The sequence below is a fragment of the Barbatula barbatula genome (assembly GCF_947034865.1).
Source record: "Barbatula barbatula genome assembly, chromosome: 13".
Lineage (NCBI taxonomy): Eukaryota > Metazoa > Chordata > Actinopteri > Cypriniformes > Nemacheilidae > Barbatula > Barbatula barbatula.
The window spans coordinates 18,106,005-18,128,035 of NC_136776.1; the positions used below are offsets into that span (position 1 = coordinate 18,106,005).

A 22,031-nucleotide genomic window follows, 5' to 3' on the forward strand; every position below is an offset into this window, starting at 1 on the left:
TGATGATATTGGTATTTTCTTAATAAATAATGCGAAGTTATGTAGTTGATATCAGACCAGGACATGAAACACAACGAAAAGTTTAATGGCTTCTGAACTTTCCGATGTCTTTTTGATTTCCCAAAGCAAGCTTCTTTGACTTCTTAGAAATGGGCTTCATATCTTCTGCAAAAAACGCTTTGACCTCTGTGCTCCTCCGAGAGTCTTTTCTGTTATTTTTCCCCATCTGTTTTTTCCTTTTCCTTTCATTCAGCGTCTGCGATAGCCCGAGGCGCTACAATTAAAAGTTTCCTCAGCCTGTCTCAGTCCATGAGTTGCATGATGAGAATCTGTTAGATCCGTGCAGGACTCTCTCGCTCTCATTTTCTCTCTTCTTGCTCACCTATGGGTTCACCTTTATTATTATAATCATACAGAAGTATTCTTGCATTTTAAAATGGAATTGTAAATAGACTGCAGGTCACCATTTTAATTATTTTCATCTAAAGACAGATTGCGTTAAAAAAGTGTAGAAAATGTATTCAAAATAAGGGCTGTATGACGATAAGTTGTGACAAATCGTATGCGAAATACCAATTATAATACAAGAAATATTTACATGTGCACATTCACTTTCATATATTTATACAGTGTATATATATTTTATATTTATTATAAAAGGTATAAATAAATATCTGTGTGTTTGTGTGTATGTATGTATATATATATATATATACATATATATATATATATATATATATATATATATGTATATATATATATATATATATATACATATTATGTAAACAAAAACTTTTATTTTGCATATGATTAGTCGTGACTTCTCGTTGTACAGCCCTATACAAACTTTTAATGCAATTGGGCCCCAGTATTATTTCCTATATATTATTGACTTGTTAAAGGGATAGTTAAACAAAAATATAAATTCTCATAATTTATTCACCCTCATGTGGAACATAAAAGAAGATATTTTGAGAAATGTCTCAGTGGTTTTGTGTCCATACAATGGAAGTCAATGCGGGTCAGTTTTGTTTGCTTACCGACATTCTTTAAAATATCTTCTTTTGTGTTGTACAGAAGAAAGAAAGTCATACAGGTTTTGAATGACATCAAAGTGAATGAATAACGAAAGAACTTCACCTCCAGTCCTGAGTTTTTGCTGATATAAATCTTTGCAGGTCTGTAAAAAACGATCTCAGATAAGCTTTTTTGTGTCTGTGCGACCAAATTGTATGAGCTACCGATAAAGACTGGAAAGTCTTACACACACAGTTACCCTCCACCCCCTCCTGCACTTTCCATTCAGCCCCTTACCGCCATCTAGAGCCTGCCATAAAGCGACAGTCACCGGCGCCTGTTATTAATAGAGAACGCTGGATATTTTTAGCACAGTGTTGCCATGTGAGCGGGTTGTCTAAGCGATGCTCGAGACGGGTGTTTCCATGTGGAGCTGACTTCAGCATCGCTTCTGTGGAGCCACCTGCTCCCCTCTGACACACAGCCACCCACCCCCACCTGTCTGTCCTTCACAGCGCTTCAGCCTGTCTGTCAGTCCGCCGAGCCGAGCGTGCGCGCGATTGTTTGCCTCTTCCCGTGTCACTCCCACACGTTTGCTCTCATTGTACGATTTGAGCTATTTTAGGAAATGCAAATGCATTCAACATCTCGCATCCAGCTTTCTAGTACAGGAAGATGCTGCTGCTATTCTCAAATGTTATTATATAGTTGTTGCAATAAAACAGCTTCTTGCATGTACAATTTCTTTGGGTGTTCTAGTTAGGGGCTGTTCAGAGATTGAATTGTTCACATGAATTGTTATGTTTTGGGTGTTTATTGTCCTTATTATTATTCTTTTTCTGATTTCTTTACAGGGGTTGAACATCATCTTTAATGTGGCGCTGGCTCTTATAAAGGTACTATATCTTACAACACTTTTTTAATTGTTTTAATTGTTTGTAGGAAAACCCAGCATGTACTTGAGAGTTCCTATGGCCATGGAAATGTCAGGTTAAGTCTGAATTTTACATTTCCAAAAATATTTACATTTTTAAAAGGAATGAACTCATAAACATGGACATTTCTGTGATGTTTTTTTGTTCAGATGTACAATATCCATCAGAGATTTCTCTTTGCGAGTGAAACTCTCTATGCGATGTTTAACAATCATTATCCAAAGATCATTAACGTATAGAGAATTCATTTGGATTCATGTAGATTTTACGGCTTAAACGTATTATTCTGCATCTTGAGAGATTGAAGTGGGAAATATTTAGTGTGTCTCCCTCTGCTGGAAAGAAGCAGCATTGCATTTTCACCCATAAATTTGAACTGTATACATTACATACAGAACCATTTCATACTTATGAGAGACTTATTAATATTGCAATTAAAGAAGAACATTCTGCTAAGAAATATCAAACTAGAAACAAATATATATACACAACAGTCGTGCAGTGCCTTGATATGGTCATGTGTCAGTTCATGACGTGTATTTATTGGAGTTTGCTGTGTCTTTTTTAAACCCTTAAAGCATTTGCTATAAGACTGCAGCTTATTTTGGACCATCACGTATTTGCAAGACATATTTACACCCAACTTTCTTACATAATCATTTTTTAACCTCTTTCTATTAAACCAGAAAACTGACACCTGACCAGAAAGCCCAAAAGCCTATTTGAAGTTTGTCTGAATCCATTGCCTCTCTGAATTAAAGTATTTTTCATGTTACACATTTTGTCAAATTGCACAATACTGTTTAACAAACTGTTACATTTGCGTTGCGAGACAAATTTGATTCATGCCGAAATTGATGCATTCGTGCAGTTTTGGATCTTTGTGTGGTTTTTGAACGCGAGCTACACGACAGATATGAAACAAAAAGCAACCGTGGGTCATTGGTTTTGCTGCCTGATACAGCTATAACCATATACTGTGGCACTTCCCATAATGCATTTAGACATACATTTACAAACATAGAGAATTCAACACTTCCTAAGATGAATTAAGCAAAGTCCCATATTAGTATCCATCTACCCAAGACCAGTAGTTTTCAGCTTAATGTGCGATTTAAAAAAATCAACTTTATTGGTTGGGTAATAATTTCAGCTGCAAGGCTTTCCAACAGCCTTGTTTTCTCAGCACAAATACATTAGCTTATACACAAAAGCCACACCTTCGTGTGAGCTGCAATGGCAGGATGACAAATTACGCTATTGCAAGAACAGGCTGCAGTGCCCTAAATGTGTCTGGGCGAACCTATAGAGAAGCCCTGAATGTATCTACCCATTTAATGTTGAGAAATAGACTCCACTTTCCTCTTCTGTAATTACAGTGGATGAGACAGAAAAGCAGCACTTCTCTGGTTTCTAAAAGAATCCAGGTGTTTTATTAAAGAGGAATTAGGGAGAATATTGGTCATTAAATCCCAAAATAAGTGCTAGTTTTAGCAAATCTCATGGTGCTTGAATTACACGCCGGATGGGATGGTTTTGAATTATGGATGAAAGCACAGAATAAACAGTGTTTATCGTGTGTTTAGTTGTGATAGATATTCACTCGCTGTATCAAACAGACACAAGATTACAAAAACAACAGATTAAACAATTAAATGTTGTATTTCATTAAGGAAAAAACTAAAATACTATTTATTATTTATTATTATTATGTATGTTGATATATTACAAATATTATTATTACTACTATAGTATTTCATCAAGGGGAAAATACTATTATTAGTAGTATTATAAATGTAACTGTGATGAAAAAATATGAACATTTAATGTAGATAAATAGTTTTAGTATAAATAGTATAAAGAAAGTGTATAGTATTTTATAGTATAATATAGTTCACAGTACTATAGGTGTATTTTTTATTTTTTAAATGTACCTTTTTATTTAAATGAGAGTTTATAAGAATTATAAGTTCAGCTTGATCGTATTTCTTTATATAAACAGACATTCTGTTGTTGTATTTCTATTATACATAAGTATAAAATACTTATATGTAGGGATACATGTCCACAGGTATTTTCATTATGCCTCACAATCGATTAAATAATAATGTCCCATACAATTGAACAAATTTGAATGTGTGGAATCCTTGTAATGTATTATAGGTATTTCAGTAGGGCGTTGAGTCAGTGAGCGAGAGAGAGAGAGAGAGAGAGAGAGAGAGAGAGAGAGAGAAGAGATGCGAGCTTGAGGGGGTTGCACTTCCTCACTCCTATTGGCTAACCATTACGACATTCTCTCCAAAGGCTCACCAACCCCCTCCCTTTTTCTCCCTCCTGTCTCTCTCTCTCTCACACTCTCTCTCTCTCACGGTCTGTTTATCCACATGTCCCCCTTCTATCTTCTTTTAGCAAGCCCAAAACAGAGATTAGCTTTTAGCATGATCTCGGCAATGTCCACCGTCCATTCGTCCACTCTCTTGCGTTCCCCACCAATGCCCCTCCTATCTTCCTCTCATCATCGCACTCCTCCCTTCCCTCCGTTCTGTTGCCGTTTCTAGCATCGACAGCATCTCTGTTTGCGCCTTTCCCCTCTCTCTCTCCTGCACTCGCTGACTTTACCCTTCCATCACTGACTGGCCAGAGAAGGAGGTGAAGCTTTTTAAAGACAACCATCATCTTGCCTGGACCACACTGGGCCTTGCCACCCTCGTCGCACAGCTGGACCTTTTGGACGTTTCCCTCGGTAGGACGGCAGCGGTGGTGTTGTGGGAAGTGTAGTCCCTGCTGGATGTGGAGGCACTGCGAGCGCAGTTTTTAAAGGATTTGAGAAGCGCTTTTGAATGTTTTTCTTTGTGTCATGATCAGGAATGTGGACTCTCTGAGATGCTTTCATCTTAGATTCCTCCACGGCTGGGGCTTGTCTCGGTTCTAACGGCGTGCGTGGCTTTGAAAATCAGCAAAATACGGAAGACCCTCTGACTGTCATCTCTCGCCACGACCATGCGACTCCCCTCCAGCTTGTTGCCAGGAAACAAATTGTAAATTTGAAAAATCGGGAGGAGCCGGCCAATGATAACGCAGCTTGAAGCATTATTTCCTTGTTGTGTCTCTATGAACTACGTGAACCCACAGCTCGGTTGTCCGTTCAACTGAATGCAACAAGCTAGGCGTGGTCTCTCGTAGCGAAAATGGACCAGAATTCCCTCTGCAGGTGCGGTTTTGTGTTTTTTGATGCACGCCACGTTTCTACGCCCGTCTCATCATGACCTTATGACACCTGCGTCAGCGAATATTTGAATCGAACACCTGGATTTAACCAAAACGTTTTGAAGTTTCCAAAATCGGGAACTATCTCAGGACTTCAACGTGGCTGACCCCAAGTCAGCCCTAGAGCCTCCATGGGAGGACGCCACTGGGGATTCCAGGGGTGCAGAGGAGGCTCTTTCACCTCTGACCCCAGAGAAAGACCCTCTATGGGCTCCGATACCGCCCGTGTTGAGGAGGTTAGAGGAAGGAGGCGCTGCTGGAGAAGATAGGGCTGGGCAGGTGAACGACTGCACAGATAGAGTCATGGGGATGCTGGGCATGGGTCACCGTCTTTTTGTGCCCCGACTGCTGGCGGTGAGGGATGTGAACTGCGAAAGGAAGTCATGACAGCTTGTTATTGTTATTGTGTGAATGTGTGTGTAGTTGCATGGAGAAATAAAGTGAACTTTTGTTTATTCTTAAGTTAAAAGAAAATGTGTTTAACTGAAGTCTTCGTGATGTAATGTTAATGCCGAGGATTCGACAACTGTTCTTCTTTTTGGTTACTGTGTAAATAAAGTTTTTATCTGACTTCTAAACCTTTTTAATAATTTTATGATTTTGCTATTTATGACATTTACATTGATCGTTTTGCTCAAACTAAATTTAAACTTTAACACAAACACGCTTTGTTGGGAAAAATACAGGTTTGGTATGACATATGGATGGGAAAATTATGATATGTTTGTTTTTGGCTGAACTGTCCATTTGCCTTGCAGTAAATACTCAATTGGCGTGTTTATACAATGTAAATTGAGTTCCCCTGTTTTGATTTTGTTTCTGCATTCAGACTTCCAAGGAAGACCTGCTTCAGGCTGACTTTGAGGGTGCTCTGAAATTTTTCCGGGTCCAGCTCCCGAAACGCTATAGGGCGGCGGAGAACGCCAGACGCTTTATGGAGCAAGCCTGCAATATTAAGGTATGAACCTACTCAAAAACACCTTAATTCAGAGGCAAAGGTTTGAAAAGTTGAGCGTTGCTGTAATAATTCTAAATTAACATTTCTAAGATATTATAGACAGTGAAAATAAAGATGCAAATAATAAAACGGTTATCTATTTAGACTAAAAACAGAAAGCAAAACACTTTTTAAAATGTATTATGTCACATTTTTGTAATACATCGTTTTAATTTAAAACTAAATCTAAAACTGTTGCTCATTATAATATTATAATATACATTTATTTTTATTAGGATGAGATGTTTTGGGAAAGAACACGTTGTAGTATTTTGTTTAACATTTAAGCAATTAAGTACAAGAATTACTTGTATATTTGTTAGGACATTTTACACATTTAACATATTCCCAGGTGTCTTTATTTCAACGAAAGATTGTAATATTAGGTTTTGTGAGTGCTCTGCAGTGATATACACTGGTGAACATCATAACTGTTAGTACTGTATATTGTGAATTTGAGCATTGCTGTTTTAACCAGCATCAGAACTTTCTCTTTAAAAAACATGACTCCAATTTTATGCAAGGGAATGAGAAATCTGAACGCCGGCACACTGTTATTCAGATAACGCAGAGACCTTGTCTTGAGGGTTCCTGCTGTTTCAAGGCTACACAGAGGCAAGATGGTGTTGTGGCTCAAGGATAAATAACCACAATCCTCAGGTTTTTATTGCTTCTAACGCATGTATCACTCGGGTTAGAGCCTCCTCTGAACCTCCATGTTGTGTGGTGTTTCTTTTGTAGACATGAGGGCAGGGGTTAGTTGTTTGTTTGTTTATGTTGCTGTGTTTGCCTGCACAGGAAGGAAGGAAGGGTTGAGATCCAGATGATGTTGTGTTTTCCCCTCTATTAGTTCTGTCTATCTGTGCTTGTCTTTTTTTTACTGTGATTAATAGCAGGATTTTATTGTAGCGCTGTTGCGTACTACTGCACATCAGCACTACAGTAATTTTATAATGCAGCGTGATAAACTGCTTAATATGATTAATGATACGGTTAAAACCGTCATCCTTAAAAAAAAGAGATATATTCTTAGATAAAGACAGTACCACTGGATCTGTGATGAAAATACCGTCTTACTGCATATTACACAAAATGAAGGGTATATCTCATGAAACATGACCTGGTTGTTTTTCATTTCAATATCCAAAGAAAATGTATATAAAGTATATTTTTGCAGCCTGCACATATCATTTATATATATCATTATAATAAAATTAATGTATGGTATTAGTCCAACCAATAGTTTTAAATGCAAAAAAACATAACAATCTAGATATGTTTCTGTACAGTATTTGTATATCGCGTGGCCTTTTCTAAATAGTATGTGAACTAATAAGGAATCGCATCCTAAACGTATTCGAAACTTTTGCCAGTCTGGTCAAATAATGAGTCGAGGAGATTTTAAACGTGTCATGTTGCTTGAGGTTTATTCAACACACTGGTCATGAAAATGTGCGCATTGAATTATGGGATACAGTGTCCCACTTGCTCTGCTGTAGTTGCGTATTGTACATTTTGGCGTAGCAGTTAATCCACTAGTTTTATGCCTAAATATATCTTCTCTATGAAACTGATCAAGTAGCTTGTACCTGGAGGAATTTAGGACCCAGAGAGGGAAACCCGAGAGGGAAAGGCGGCGCTGTGGGAAACGAGCACCTGAGTGAGGTGATGTAACAGGTGCATTCATCAGCTTACAAATTAGTCAGCAAAGACAGAGCTGTTTAAGGCCGGGATCATTATCCCGCACTGCCTTGTAAGGCGCTTTGTTTAGACTTCCAATAAGCCACACCCACCTCGATCCATCACTTTTTTCTTTAAGGAAATGTGTATCTGTCGCTCAGAAAACAAGGGTGGATTTACACCTGACGTGAATTGTGTTTGGATGCTTTATATTTGTGCAACCGATAAGCACATGATTGACTTTAATCCGTCTTTATTTAAAATTTTGCAACTGGATTTTGTAGACATGTTTTATGTAAATGGGGTTTGCCCCATCGTGGCTTTCTCTCAGGATAGAGTCTGCGTTGGCGACGCCCCTTGACTTGTACAGCTGTGTACTTAGTCTCACTTTCCTCTTTATCTTCTGCAAACAAAAGTGAAAGGTAGCAGATCGATGAAATGTTTAGTTAAAAACCAACGCTGAAAAGACCAAAGGAGGTTATTTTTATACTCTTGGTTTATTTATAGAAGATTCTACTGTGATCATTGTACTGATGTTGTGTAGACTTTTCCCACTAGAGACAGCGTCTCTATGAGACGGTAGGGAGGGAGGAGACTGTGTGGCAAGGACAGGAAGTGTTGTGCCATATCTCCACATCAGACCTGGACGACGCACAGCACCACACGCATACATAGTCAGAACACACACCGTGAGTGTGTCTTCCAGAAGCTGTGCACGGATTACTTCAACCCCCCGTGAGCTGAACATTTTCTGTTTAACCGAAAGAGGAAACTCAAGACAGACGGTTTCTTTTTAAATTTAAAGAGAAAGAAATCGACTGTGCCTTCAAGGGTGATGAAATTCACAGGCACCTGCTCGAAGAAAGCCCACGCTGTCACATCCTTGGGAAATTGAAAGAGGACTTCACTTCTGAGTTGGACTTCCACTCGCTGGTCCTCGGTTTGTTGGATGTTTGCATTTGGATACTCATTAAACCAGGACCAGTCAAGCCTCAAAACATCTTAACCAAGCTTTGGGAGGAAAGCAGACCCCCGAGCAGTTGGATGAGAAGGATAAGGCAAGATTCAGAAGCCCGCCCACATAGATTTATAATAAAGACCCATGGTGCATCATTTCGGTTCTCTCTCTTCAACTCTTTCCTCGTTAATCACTCTTTCTGTTTCCACTGACAGCTACTGCTGTGAAGACCCCTCATCTCAACAGACGAGAGACGTTCTGGAATCGACCATAGGAACTGAAAAACAATTACCTGACACGGGATCCTCGATCCAAAAAAGTGGTGGGCAACAAAAGCAGGTGTATTTGTGCATGCTTTCACGGCCCCGCCCCCCTGCGTTTATTTCCCTCCTTCAGGGGCCGGCTTTCATCCGTAGGAGGCTTTCAGTTGCCTGCTGTCTACACACTAAGTCCAAGTCACTTGTTTCTAAAAGCCGTGTAGAACCCGAGCCGACACGTGCCCGCTTTCAAGATGATGCAGGAAGTGTCGATAACTGTGGCTTACGACGCTCACGTTATCAACCAGATTTGCGAGGAGGATTTCTTCGCCAGCCTGGTGGCCGAGTCCAAACCCAGACCTGTTGTAAGACAACTTTTTTATCTACGAAACGCATCGGTTACAACTGTATCGTGTCGAGGTTTAAGAATTGATTTTGTTGTCTTGTATACGGGAAAGTGTAGTTTTGTGACAGCGTGTTCGGGACTGAACGTTCTTGTCGAAAAATGTCCAGTAATGCAATTACAAGAATTGTTGCCACTTACGTCCTTGTTTCTGGCTTCACATTGGCATTCCTTTGAAGAGAGTGTGTGTTTGTGTGTGTGCGCCTGTATTCACATGGCTGTCCACCTAATGCAATTTTGCATGCTGTGACTCTGTTTTTCCCTGAAGGAGATGTTTTGAATACCCAGATGAGCCTAGTGACCTGAATATTCAAACGTCATTCTGTCAAAGCACTGGTTTACACATTTTAATAAATTAAACTTGCTTTGTCTTTAGCAGTGGTAACGCACATTTATATGCATGAGAAAGAGTATTGGTGACAAATCGCTTGGTTTATGGTAAAGTCAAACTTTCAGTCGATGGAAAGCCATGACTAAAGGTGTTAATGTCAACTTAAATGGAAAGTGGAAATCAGCTTCCTATAAATAGCTGTGTAGGTGTTTCTTATATATATATATATATATATATATATACACACACACACACACGCTTCACTGACTGATGAGTAAGAATGAACATGCAGATTTCACATATGCCGACTTTTCTAATCCAGAGAGCTGTGAAATTTCCATGACAATTTTTCAGCTCACATGGTTTTATCTCTGTGGTTTAAAGGAACGGTTCAACCAAAAACTTTTCTGATGAACACCATGGACCACCATAGTATGACAAATTGTTTAATACATTTCTTTGTTCCGTTGAACACAAAAGAAGATTTTTTTGAGAATGTTGGAAAGCAAATAGTTCTGGGCCACCATTGACTTTTTTTGACACTATGGTGGCGAACTGTCACAAGCATTCTTCCAAATATCTTCCTCTGTGTTCATCAGAACAAATACATTTATACAGATTTGGAACAACTCAAGGTTGAGTAAATGAAGAGATGATTTTCATTTTTGGGTGAACTGTCCCTTTAAATGTCTGTCGAGCGCTCGGCTTCCAGCACATATGTGTCATTTCACCATGTCATTCTGTGGTGTGTGGCTACACGACACGTCCGGGCCGAGTATTCTGTTACGTCCGTATCTGATGATTGCCTGTCAGATTAATATGCCGTTGCTTGTTCCTTTTCAATCTTCCTTGGTCTGCCGTACTCTCTTTTACTATTGCTCATAAATCGTAACCTTAAAGAGGGATCGTTCACCCAAAAATTCAGTCATCATTTATTCACCCTCATGTCATTCAAAACCTGAATGTGACTCTTCTGTAGAACACAAAATAAGATATTTTGAGAAATGTTTGTGCGTTTTGTCAGACTTGCATTTTCTTCACCGAGTCTTGTTTCCTTCTCTCGTGATATTTGGAATCAGTTGAATCATGTGTGTCTTAACTCTTAAGTGCTTGTATCACGTTTGCATTCCTCAGAGCACAACAGACACGTTGTGCACTTTGTGGTAGGGAAAGAAGTACACAGACACTTTACGTTTTTAACTTAACCAATCAGCTGTTGCCTCATAGTGCCTTTACAGAAAGTGTTTACTTCATTCAAGTGTCATTGTGATGAAACAAGCAGCGCTGTTTCAATCCGGTGATCCTCATCTCCAGGATCCTCAGGTTTTGTACAGATCCTCACAGATGTCAGAGGTCAAACTCACTGTTTGGTGCCCTGCGATATAGTTAACAATGAGGTGCTGTTCAGGAGCGATGATGCGTTTACAGAAAAGAGGTTTTCCCGAATGTACTAATAACAAAACACTTTTGTAGGCTTGATTTGTGGTTTTGTTGTCAAGCTAAAGCAGAACATTTGGTCAAATACACAAACTGAGCTTATTTTTCTTCAAAACCCTGTTGCGGTGACTGTAAGCTTCCAAATAATGTTTTCAGAGCACAGCTGATCCCAGACCTGCTGTAATAGGATTGTAATAAACAAATTCCCCCGCAGTAAAGGAGCGAGTAAACCCGGATGAAAGCCCCCGAGGACTTACTCGCGCTCCACCCTCAGAGACACCATAGTAACTCCGGCTGGGCTGCCACGGCAACGGACAGGGCCCAGCACTTTTCAAGGCCCCTGAGATATTAAGGGATCATGTTTGTAGGAATTATCCACAGTCGACTTTCATTATTACTGAGATCCACAGGCACGTTGTTCTAATATGGTGTACTGTTATAGTACGAGTATGTAGGTCGCACACATTTAATCCAGTTTGTTTTATAAGCTCGTAGCGATGTAGTTTTCAGACGTTGCTGTACAATGGAGTGGAGGAGTGTACAGTCTGTTTCAATGGGCTTTTAGTTTGCAATTTAAGACCAAGCCCCCTTCCTCGAGCGTCAACCTGAAATCCCGCTTTTTGGTTGGCTAAACTTTGATCTTGTAGTGTAGTGTAGGATGTAAATAATACAAAAGTACTCAGTTTCAGTTTTTTAACCCTACACATACATTAGAACAAAATACAGCCAAAAGAACATCATAGTATATTATGTATGTGTATAGCGTGTATGTATCTTATAGTTCATATTGTGCATATTTTATAGTATATATATTATTATATAGTCTACTGTATAATTCGTAACTAGTGTATAGTATAATTATACTGTTGTATAGTGCATGTATAGCATATACTTGATCTGTAGTAGCACAGTGTAGTATAGTTTTTTTGTATTGTATATTGTATGTATATTAACTGTATTTATTATGTATATAGTATACGATATTGTTTAGTATAGTATTGTGTGGCTCATATACTATAATTTTGTGTATAGTGTAGTATGGGCATGTATAGTATACTGTATAGAATGACTATACTATCATATTTAGTATAGCATTGTATAGGATATGTATATTATTTATAATAACTATAGTGTATCGTTTAGTATAGTATGTGCATACTTTTCGCAATGTGCAAAATTACCTATTATGCCTTGCGTATGGGCTTAGGTCTAATGATTAAGACTTCCGGTACGCCGCTTGATCCCATAAGTTAGGCATTACAAAGTTAACTTCAAAGCTTTTAAACAGACTTTATAATACTTTTGTGTCATTTAAAACAGCATAATGTCAAAGAGCAGTGTCTAAATTATTTCACAGGGGTCGCATGGGCATGAGTTTTAACCTAGAACGTAAAAAGCAACTTTGTTTATCACCATAAGATAAACAAATGATGACATTAAACTTCAGCCAGCGGGTACATTAGATATGTCATCTTATGTATGTAGGCGGCCAAGAGCTTTACATTTATTAAAACACTTTACGCAGTGTTAACATTGGACGGATTATTTGCCATCACCATGTCTCTTCAACATTCACTTAAATACACACAAAATACTTTTAAACAGTGTGTATTTCCTGTGTCATCCAATGTGAATACATTTGTTTGAATACAGCGCCACTGTAATATTAAACTAAAACTATAAATCATAATGTCACTTAGCCCTGGATGTATGCTTCATGTGTAGTGAAGTGTCGTGTAGTTTTTGAGAGGGGCAGAATGTAGTAGTCAGAGCTAAGACCGAGCTGTCTTTAAATGATATTTACTTCACGCTCTTATTGTGTCACGTGGTAACACTCGTTCATAAGGTTTTCTGAACTTTTACCGCAAAAAATGATTCGAGAAACTTAATTTTTAACCATTAACATAAATGTCCTCTAACATATACAAAAGGGAAGTGTGTAGCATCAAACAGGAAGTTACTCGCGGTAATGGCGCCCTTCATGAGACGTCACAAAAAGGTGGATAATATACTGTATAGGATAACTATAGTATCTTGTTTAGTATAGTATTGATAGTGTAAACTTTTTTGTGAGCTGAACCCCTTTTAAATCGTTTACATGAAGTACCCCCTGAGAATTTAAGTGAATATTTCAATAACTTAATACCACACACGTTAACTTTACAAAAAAAATGTATTTTATGAAAGTTTCTATCAGTAGTATTAGTAGTAAACCCTGTTGCACACAATGTACCTAATGAAGCTTTCAGACCTGCTCACTAGTGCTTATCATCTCCGCTTCCGTCCCTTCAATAGTGCGATTGTACACCTCAGTAAACTGATCTCTGCTTTCATCTCCCTGCCTCAGGTGCCCACCAAAAAGCTGAAGAAGTTTGAGAAGGAGTACCAGGCGCTCCGAGAGAGCCAGCTCCAGCAGGAAGACCCTATTGACAGATATCAGGTAAGCAAGAACCTGACTTAGCTCCGCCTCCCCCAGATGTCATCCTCACATCTCACATTCATCATTCCGTCCCAGCACAGGACTGTATAGCGGACTGCACTGGAAACCATAAACTCTCTCAGGAGTGAAACATTCCTTGAACGATTTAGAGATTTCAGATGCTTGTTTTGTATGAAGTTGTTTTCTAAAATTTTAGAATTTATATTTAAGTGCCATTTTTATTTTTTTACATAAGCTGAAGCTTTCAGAGAGCAGCTAGCACACAACATTATATTTATTACGTTGCACTGAAGTAGTAAAGGAAACAATTTCAAGTTTTTGTATATTTTCTTGCATGCAAAGTGACAGATTTATTAAGCAAACTGACGTTTCAATGCTATTATTGTTATGTTTTTTTTAATTAACATTTTATTGTTTTATATTTTTATATATATTTTAGGTTTTGTATTCTTCTTATGGGACAAAAGTGTTCAAATCATTTTATAAAAATGCTTTCTAAGCAGCTATGAATGTTGACAAGCCAAGCTATAAAATTAAAGGAAGTTTCTTTACTCTGTGGTTTCCTTGCGGTCACTTCCTGTTCACCCTCTACTTGACTCACAAGTATTCTACTTAACCAATACGCATTCCCACCCTCACCCTGGTTTCCCAATGGGCCTTTGTTACTCACCGTGTTTTCCCAATGAGCTGTTGCGGGGGCGGAGCTTGGATGGGCAGGGAGAGGAAGCGGTGTTGTATTTGGCCGTTGGTGCTGGATGGGGAAAGCCACTGCGCTTCTCTTATTCTAGTGGGTGTAGTGTTAAGATGGTGGTGTAGTCTACGTCGCAGGTAAGCCATCAGCTCATTGGCTACTAACAAAACCTTGCATGCCGCATGCTGTCACCCTTTCCATTTCATTCCAAATTGTCTGCACAATTTCCATTAACACTTATCAGTCTGTAACTGCTACGCACAACCATGCAGTTTCAACTTACAATAAATGTGTGTCTGTGTGAGCGTGTTTGTAAATGAAAGTCATATGACAGCGTTTCCTCTTCCTGATAAGAAAATGTGCATATCATGTGAAAGCAGTTTGAGGTTAGCGTTGACTCCCTGGCCCTGCCACAAAAAACAGTCCCACCTCGTGTAGTGTTGCTAAGACGCACAAAAGCTGATTCAAGTTCTCCGTTCTTGAAAATTAAAGCTGCAATCTGTGACGTTTTTGTTAACATTTAGTAGGAAAACGTAAGTGTTGAAAATTTTCTCCATCCTCTGACATAACTGTAAGCTTATAATGATTTATAAGTTGAGCTGCCGAGTTGGAGTTTGCTGGAAAATTCAATTTGACATTGAACATGCAATTGTATGTTTCAAACACAGTTGGCGATAGTGAGGCAGAACTAGCAGATTGCCGCTTTAATTGGAAATTTAATAGAATGACATTGTGAAATCTTTTATATAAAATCTATAAATATGTATGTCTCTGTTCACGTGTTTCACTTTCACGTCATTGTGCTAAAATTCTGTTTTCTGTGTCTCAAAACATATACGTTATTATACTAGACACGTGTTACACATTAAACTTGTTCTGATTGTTTATATTTTGAGATGCAGATTTTCGCTTTCAATGTGATAAACAGGTCAACAGTGTTTAGTGACTTAATTTGATTTCATATAGCGTTAATGTGTTTACAAGAAGCTTATTCAATACATTTTTACGCTTGTATGTAAAAGCTTTGTAAACTTTACTCTGTAGCTTGTGGAAATCCAGTTCGGCAAGCTTATCAGTCAGTATATTTGCCAGTGTCTGCTACCATGTGTACGACTTGTGCTTGTGAAATAATAGCCTCTAATGTGACCTAACAGAAAGAAAATCGACGACTGCAGGAGGCCAGTATGCGTCTGGAACAGGAGAACGACGACCTTGCCCATGAACTGGTCACCAGTAAAATCGCCCTAAGAAATGACCTGGATCAGGTACTGACCTTCCTTCCGTCCATATCGGTTATATTATTATAATTATAATATAAGAGCTTGTATGAGAATAAGTGTTGCATTCTTAGGCGGAGGACAAAGCTGATGTTTTAAACAAAGAACTGCTCAACACGAAGCAACGTCTAGTAGAAACAGAGGAGGAGAAGAGGAGACAAGAGGAGGAGACCGCTCAGGTGAGTCTTTTGTTCTTTTTTTCTTATTAGTTAGATTTGCTTGCATATTAAATCATCAGCTGGTGATGTGGCTGACGCTTGTATTTTTGATGTTCAGTTGAAGGAAGTGTTCAGAAGAGAACTGGAGAAAGCTGAGTTGGAGATAAAGAAGACTACAGCCATAATAGCCGAGTATAAACAGGTATACATGAGCTTTCCATAAAATCATCCCTGTTAGATCTGTGAACCCGGGTGGACTAATATACGGTCTAAATCGATCTCTTAGATATGTTCCCAGTTGAGCACCAGGTTGGAAAAGCAACAGGCATCAACGAAAGAAGAACTAGATATAGTCAAGGTTTGAAGTTTTCTTTTAATAACAGTACATGGATTGTTTGCTAAGATGAGAGTTCGTAATCAGTTCATAATGTTGGCAGGCTAAAGTGATGGCCTGCGAGCGCTGTAGAGAGGTGTTCAGCAAAGACGGCCCCCTGCACATCCCAGCGGTAAGTCAGGACAACCGCGACTCGGATCTGGACGAGGAGAAGGATTCGCTCAAGGCACAGCTACGGGAGCTCGAACTGGAACTGGCCCAAACCAAACTCCAGCTGGTGGAGGCCAAGTGCAAGATCCAGGTGAGGCGTTTATAGCACAGGGTCACACATTGTATTGTGTTCGTCTTTGAAATGGCATAAAGCAGGTGTTATAAACCTTTTCGACTCCAAGGCCCACCCTCTGGATTCAATAATATTCAAAGAAAACACAATAAAGCATTTTAGAGCTTGATATTAACCGGAAAAGTGTTTATTCAATATATAAATAAACAAATAAAATAAATTTTGGATTAGGATTTTGGTATGTATTTCAATGTTTATTAAGTCTAAATTTAAATTATTAGTCATTGGCTACTGGTTAGCATGCCCCTGCATTACAAAAACTACAAATACCAAACAACCAATAAAAACATAAATTGATCAAGCGCTTTTGGCCCATCTCATATGGAAATGTTAGGCCAGGAATTTCGTGTCATTTAGGTATCAACGCAGTCTCAGATGTTTCTCCTAAAAATGTTTAAAAAAACTAATGTTTGATCCATATATTAGTTTTACCAAATGTTAGTAAAAACATTAAAATAATATTACAAATACAATTTTAATAATTATGTATGTTAACCCAATGTTAATAAAAAAATATTTAAAATAAAAAAGTTATTTGTTTTGACCAAATGTTAAAACAAATATTCTTATTTTTAACCATGTTAATAAAACATCAAATATGTAACATAATATAACAGTTACAGCTGCTTTAATGTGAATTATTTGTTCTACATCAGGAGCTGGAACATCAGAGAGGAGTTTTGATGACCGAGGTTCAAGCTGCCAAAAACTCATGGTTCAGTAAAACACTGGGCACACTTAAGACTTCAGCGAGTAACCAGTCACCTTCCTCACCCAGAGAGGGCCAGTAGGACTAGCCAAGAGCTCAACGAATGACGCAAATGGAGCGTGGAGCTAACCCTTTGCCAATCCCGGTAGAAAACAACCTGTTATGAACACTACTAGCAACACGGCAATGCAGTATTCCCTCACACGACATGAAGTAATGTGTGCTTGGACCAATGAGCGCCTCGAACAAACAGGACCACAGCTCACGCACACTTAATATTTAAGTTCTTTAGCTAGCTGCAGTATTTCTCACTGCCAATCATTGCGGTCATATAATACTGGTCATCTTGCTGAAAAACCATGCACTAACGCCACCTAGCGGATAGTTACCGTATAACAGAAATCATGTTCTTGAGGTTTTTAGTTCTGTGGGTGAATAAAAGCAAATAAATATCAAGATAGCATTGAGGTGCAAACGCTTTGTTTCCAGTTTTGGTTGTTTTCAAGAGGGAATACTGCATTCTGCTACACGTAAATATAAACTAAATCTGTTTTGTTTTTCTATATAGAAATGCTAAATGTAATTGTCATATAAATGTGTATAACTAAATGTCAATTTTTATTTTAATCTTGTACAGTTCTGAAAGAGAAGTGCGCCATTATTTTTTACGATTTTTGAATATAAATGTCATCTTTTTAGTCAAATACCTAAAAGCACAGAATCGTAGTTGACCACGTATCCGTCCGTTCTCACATATCCATCGCCATAGGCTGTTCTCAGATCTGAGATATTTCAATAAGCGGAGTATAACTTCTGCATGGCCCATATGCATATTAACAAGTAGTCCATATTGTGAACACGTTATTTACACTAATGTACAAAAAAAATTTACTCGTCTCTTATTTTGTGATTTTTGCAACCGTGATTTAAAGATGCCAAACTAATATTGAAAGACAAATGTCAGTTTAATGTTAACTGAATATATCGAGTGTTGTTCTGTGGGTCCTGCAGACTGCTACAGGTGTTTTTGTATCGCAATCCATGGGCCAGAAGACATTCCTACTGTAACCTGCACAAGTTTACACAGGTTTATCGTGGGTTCATCAGTCCCGCTCATGTTTGTCTAGTAATTCTGACAGTACATTTCTGGTTCTCGCTACCCTAATATGTTTGACACCTTTAGTTGTTTCAATAAATAGTAAAAGTATTCTGGCTCTTGGTTTGTATGATTTATCTTTATTCGTTGATTGGAATGAAAACTGCTGAACAATGATGTCCTGATGACCTGTGCGGATCTAAAGGGTTTTACTCAAAGGGACTGATGTCATCCATATAGTCGTCTGCAAAGCGCAGCATCTGCTGTATAGCAGTGAGAAGCAGAACATCACAGCTGAGGTTGAGCTCCAGCTCCTGACTGTAGTTCTTCACGGGTAACACACAAGACACAGGAACACCCAGCCGAGCGCTGACCTCCTGTACCTGTAGAGTCAAACCAAATCTCTCAGTTCATCCGTCACATCAACACTCCAGTTTCATCTCTGTAACATCTCACCTTTGTCTTAATGTAGGAACTGAAGTAAACTTTTTCAAGATCCTTTTCCACCAGAGGACACGCTTCATCCACTTTAGTCATCAAGATGATTTGAGGAACGCCTGGAGATATTTAGATCAGAGTATGACAAATATTCATGTTAGAGTTTAATGTGGTTAGTTCACTTACCCAGCGAGTTCACTTTTTTACGAATGCCAGTGAGTTTTTCTTCCAGTTTGCTGGACATGAGGGAGATTTTAGTGGTGTCTATCACATACACCACACAGTGGATCTTCTGCTCCAGAGATGCTGATCTGGAGGACTTTTGCTCATCAGGTTCATATGGTGCCATGGGGTTAAACTTGAAGAGGAATTTAGCATGAAATACACTTTTTATCAGTGATAAATATTTGTTTTTAAGCTCATTTCGTACCTTGTATCGGTCAGGTATGAGTCCTTGGAGAATGCTGCTGATGTCTTCAATATCTAGACCTGCACCCGACTGCTCCTCCAGACCCATAGTGTCACACAACACAAACGGTAATGGCTTTCCCTCACGACCATCTTTCACTGGATATGTGCGAAACTATCAACAATAGAGCAATAACTTTATTCAATGTTGATGACCTTGTGTTGGAGTTCTATCAGATGCAACTAGAAAAGTCTAGATGCCACTTCTCATGGTTTCATACCTGTGTGGTGAGACTGGTGCTTGAAGATCCCGCCATGGCTTTGTTTGTCACATGACCCATGAAGATGGAGTTGGTGGAGTTAAAGAAACTGGATTTTCCAGCACCTACAGGACCGATCATGAGAATTCGAATCCGGTTCACTGAGGACTCCAGGGGTTTATAGTTCTTGATCAGTTTCACAAGCTCATCTCTTCGCCTGCAAAGATTGCATTTTATTATATCAGGATATTTTGATATCAGATATGCAAAAGAACAAGGAAACATGTGGAAACGTACTCAGCGGTCCACGGCACGTTCCTCCACGACTTCTCCTCAACACTGACCGGAGGAACTGGAGGAATGTTAACAGTAAGTAATCTGGTTATTTTGTGCTATTCTTAAATAAATAAAATATGAAATTTTAGAATCGAACATACTCCGTTTCATTGTGTACACCTCGCATTCCTTCAGGTTAACATCGTTCCCATACATTGTGGTTGTATCGATGTGGTATGCATTACCCCTTTGATTATGCACAATTGGTTGGTTATTATAGCAAAAGTACAACTGCTGTCCAAATGTGGGTCCTCCGGAGTCATCAAGACGTGTGTATTGTCCAATGATTTTTTTGACACACACAGGAATCTTGCCTTGAAAGTAAAACAGAAAAGCCTCCTCATCAGTAATGTACCCTCCACTTTGAGCGTAATCCACACTAGTATATCCTCCAAAGATGTAGCCTGAATTATTGTAAGCTACAAGTAAAGTTGGTCCCTGACGGTCACAGCGCTGGTGGAAGGCTGAAGCATCGTATCCATGAACAGAAGCTTTGTAGAGAAGAGTCAGTTCAACATCACCCAGCAAAGCACAGAGACGCTGCTTTTGCTCCGGAGGTAAAGCCTGGGCAACTTGTTCGGTTTCCGTATACTGCATTCTAGCAAAAGACGACATATTTAGACAAACAAACACAACATGAATTGCTACGTTTGACACGGGAGGTTAATTATTGTTAATTATTTATCATATTTTTCTTTGCATAAGCCTACTTACTTCCGTGGGTAGCTGGGCGTTTCTACCGATTTGATCTGCCAATGCACAGAAAAGAGTTCAGTAAACTAGGGTGAATTTCTCTAAAATGGGACATGTTTTGCATTTCAGATTTTGTGAAATATTGAGATATGTAGCCAAATTATTACATACACAACCAATACGTTTTTTTAAACCAGGATGTGTTCTAATCAAATAAAACAAAGAAAATGCAAATAACACAATAATGAAAGAAATTATAGACGTAGTGATCTTAGTGCCAAACGTCTGAGAAACTGAGCAGTTTCCTAATGCGGGACACTGAAAAGTCTCTGATAAAAGGCCAATCTCTCCTTGATTTTATAGTAAAATTGAACATCATCAGACAAATAAAACCATATAATGCATTCATTATAAAAACTAAAGCAACTATTATGATAGGCCTATGTTGTCATGGTAGAAATAAGTTGCACAGAAAATGCAAAGTCAACATTTCTTATTTTTTCACTTTACTTAACAAACGCATAGGCTACAACACCAACATGCATAGCCTTGGCCTTTTTGAAGACAAAATACCAAATCCTGCATCTTGAAAAAAATAAACACAGCTGATGTCACTATGACGATTACGTCAGCCAGGTTTCAGACACGCCCTCCGTCAAACGTTTACGCTGACGCCCCGTGTGATCGAAGCGCGTAAGTGTCGCACTTTAGGGCAATTCGCCCTATATTCATATTCGGTGTTCAAACCACACACAGTTTTGACATGATGTGGTTCCATTATCTCTGATCTAACAACATAATACAGGAAGTTACGATTGCGTCTGCATTCAATAATTTCACTGTAATGTTTGAATAAAGCGGTACTATAATATGTTTGCGTTAACGCCTTCCAAGACTATAATAGACGAGCAATAAAAAACATTTGCGTAAAACTTTTCATGCATTTGCGTGTGTTTATTAAGCTCTATAACTTACCTACTGCGGAACTCTTGCTCCGTGTGGAAGAGCAATGAAATGTTGTCTTAAGACGACGACACCCAAGACAAACCTGATTTGGTGACTTGTTTCAGTTGCTTATTTAAATTACTGCACACAAAGAAATCGTGATGGGTGTTTCCAGTTAGAGAGAAGCAAGAGAGAGGCCTTTATTTTGCATTAGTTTGGTCGTAAATGTAAGCGTAGTCCGTTTGTGAACGTTATTTATATATATACCTCTAGGGGGCGTTGTTGGGCATCCGTACCATATTGTGCAAAACGACAGCGATGGGTTTTTAAGGTAAGAATGTGTCAAGATATTTTTGTAGAATTTACTTACTTGTAGTAGTTTAAAAAAGTTATTTATATAGCGCTTTTTTACAATTGTCATTGTTACAAAGCAGCTGTACAAGAAAACATTGACTATCAGCAAAACATACAAGTGAAAAACAGGTCAGATACCAGACAGACTATAAATTCCTATATGCAGTAAATAAAACTATACAATTCTAATGTAATGTACAGGCAGCCGGTTGTTATCGCAGAAATAAGCCCTGACACCGGAGGACCTTAATTCACAATAACAACCGG

General features: G+C 38.6%; 2 protein-coding genes across 7 annotated transcripts in view; one reads left to right on the forward strand and one right to left on the reverse strand.

The window, feature by feature from the left end:
• rabgap1l (RAB GTPase activating protein 1-like) overlaps window positions 1-18,449 on the forward strand; it is a 65,096-nt gene extending 46,647 nt beyond the window's left edge. For 3 of the 5 annotated variants that reach the window (XM_079470821.1, XM_079470822.1, XM_079470823.1), the window contains 9 exons: window positions 1,872-1,913; window positions 6,049-6,177; window positions 13,630-13,722; window positions 15,568-15,678; window positions 15,765-15,869; window positions 15,967-16,050; window positions 16,135-16,206; window positions 16,286-16,483; window positions 17,182-18,448. In XM_079470821.1, coding sequence (XP_079326947.1) covers window positions 1,872-1,913; window positions 6,049-6,177; window positions 13,630-13,722; window positions 15,568-15,678; window positions 15,765-15,869; window positions 15,967-16,050; window positions 16,135-16,206; window positions 16,286-16,483; window positions 17,182-17,316 — 969 coding nt within the window. In that variant the 3' untranslated portion in view covers window positions 17,317-18,448. Of the gene's footprint in view, window positions 1-1,871; window positions 1,914-6,048; window positions 6,178-8,529; window positions 8,955-9,069; window positions 9,477-13,629; window positions 13,723-13,802; window positions 13,994-15,567; window positions 15,679-15,764; window positions 15,870-15,966; window positions 16,051-16,134; window positions 16,207-16,285; window positions 16,484-17,181 lie in introns of those variants that run through there. The other 2 variants (XM_079470825.1, XM_079470824.1) reach the window with 2 other exon arrangements.
• Window positions 18,422-21,680, reverse strand: LOC306902341 (interferon-induced protein 44-like). 2 transcript variants are annotated; one of them, XM_079470827.1, is made up of 10 exons: window positions 21,441-21,602; window positions 20,487-20,521; window positions 20,216-20,370; window positions 19,874-20,086; window positions 19,734-19,788; window positions 19,458-19,653; window positions 19,199-19,351; window positions 18,955-19,126; window positions 18,787-18,887; window positions 18,422-18,713 (listed from the first exon to the last, which is right to left on the reverse strand). In XM_079470827.1, the coding sequence occupies exons 3-10, from the start codon at window positions 20,367-20,369 to the stop codon at window positions 18,540-18,542; spliced, it is 1,218 nt and encodes a 405-aa protein (XP_079326953.1). In that variant the 5' UTR covers window position 20,370; window positions 20,487-20,521; window positions 21,441-21,602; the 3' UTR covers window positions 18,422-18,539. The 2 variants fall into 2 exon arrangements, with proteins under 2 accessions (XP_079326953.1, XP_079326952.1); XM_079470826.1 differs by having other exon boundaries at window positions 19,874-20,370; window positions 21,441-21,680.
• Between the last annotated feature and the right edge of the window lie 351 nt (window positions 21,681-22,031).

Bases quoted from the DNA above. Each gene is read 5' to 3' on its own strand.
- LOC306902341 (XM_079470826.1), bottom strand. From the start codon at position 20,369: ATGCAGTATACGGAAACCGAACAAGTTGCCCAGGCTTTACCTCCGGAG. The intron at 19,352-19,457 runs GTATGAAACCAT...TATTGTTGATAG, and splicing joins GCACCAGTCTCACCACACAG to TTTCGCACATATCCAGTGAA. The intron at 18,714-18,786 runs GTGAGATGTTAC...TTGACTCTACAG, and splicing joins GTTCCTACATTAAGACAAAG to GTACAGGAGGTCAGCGCTCG.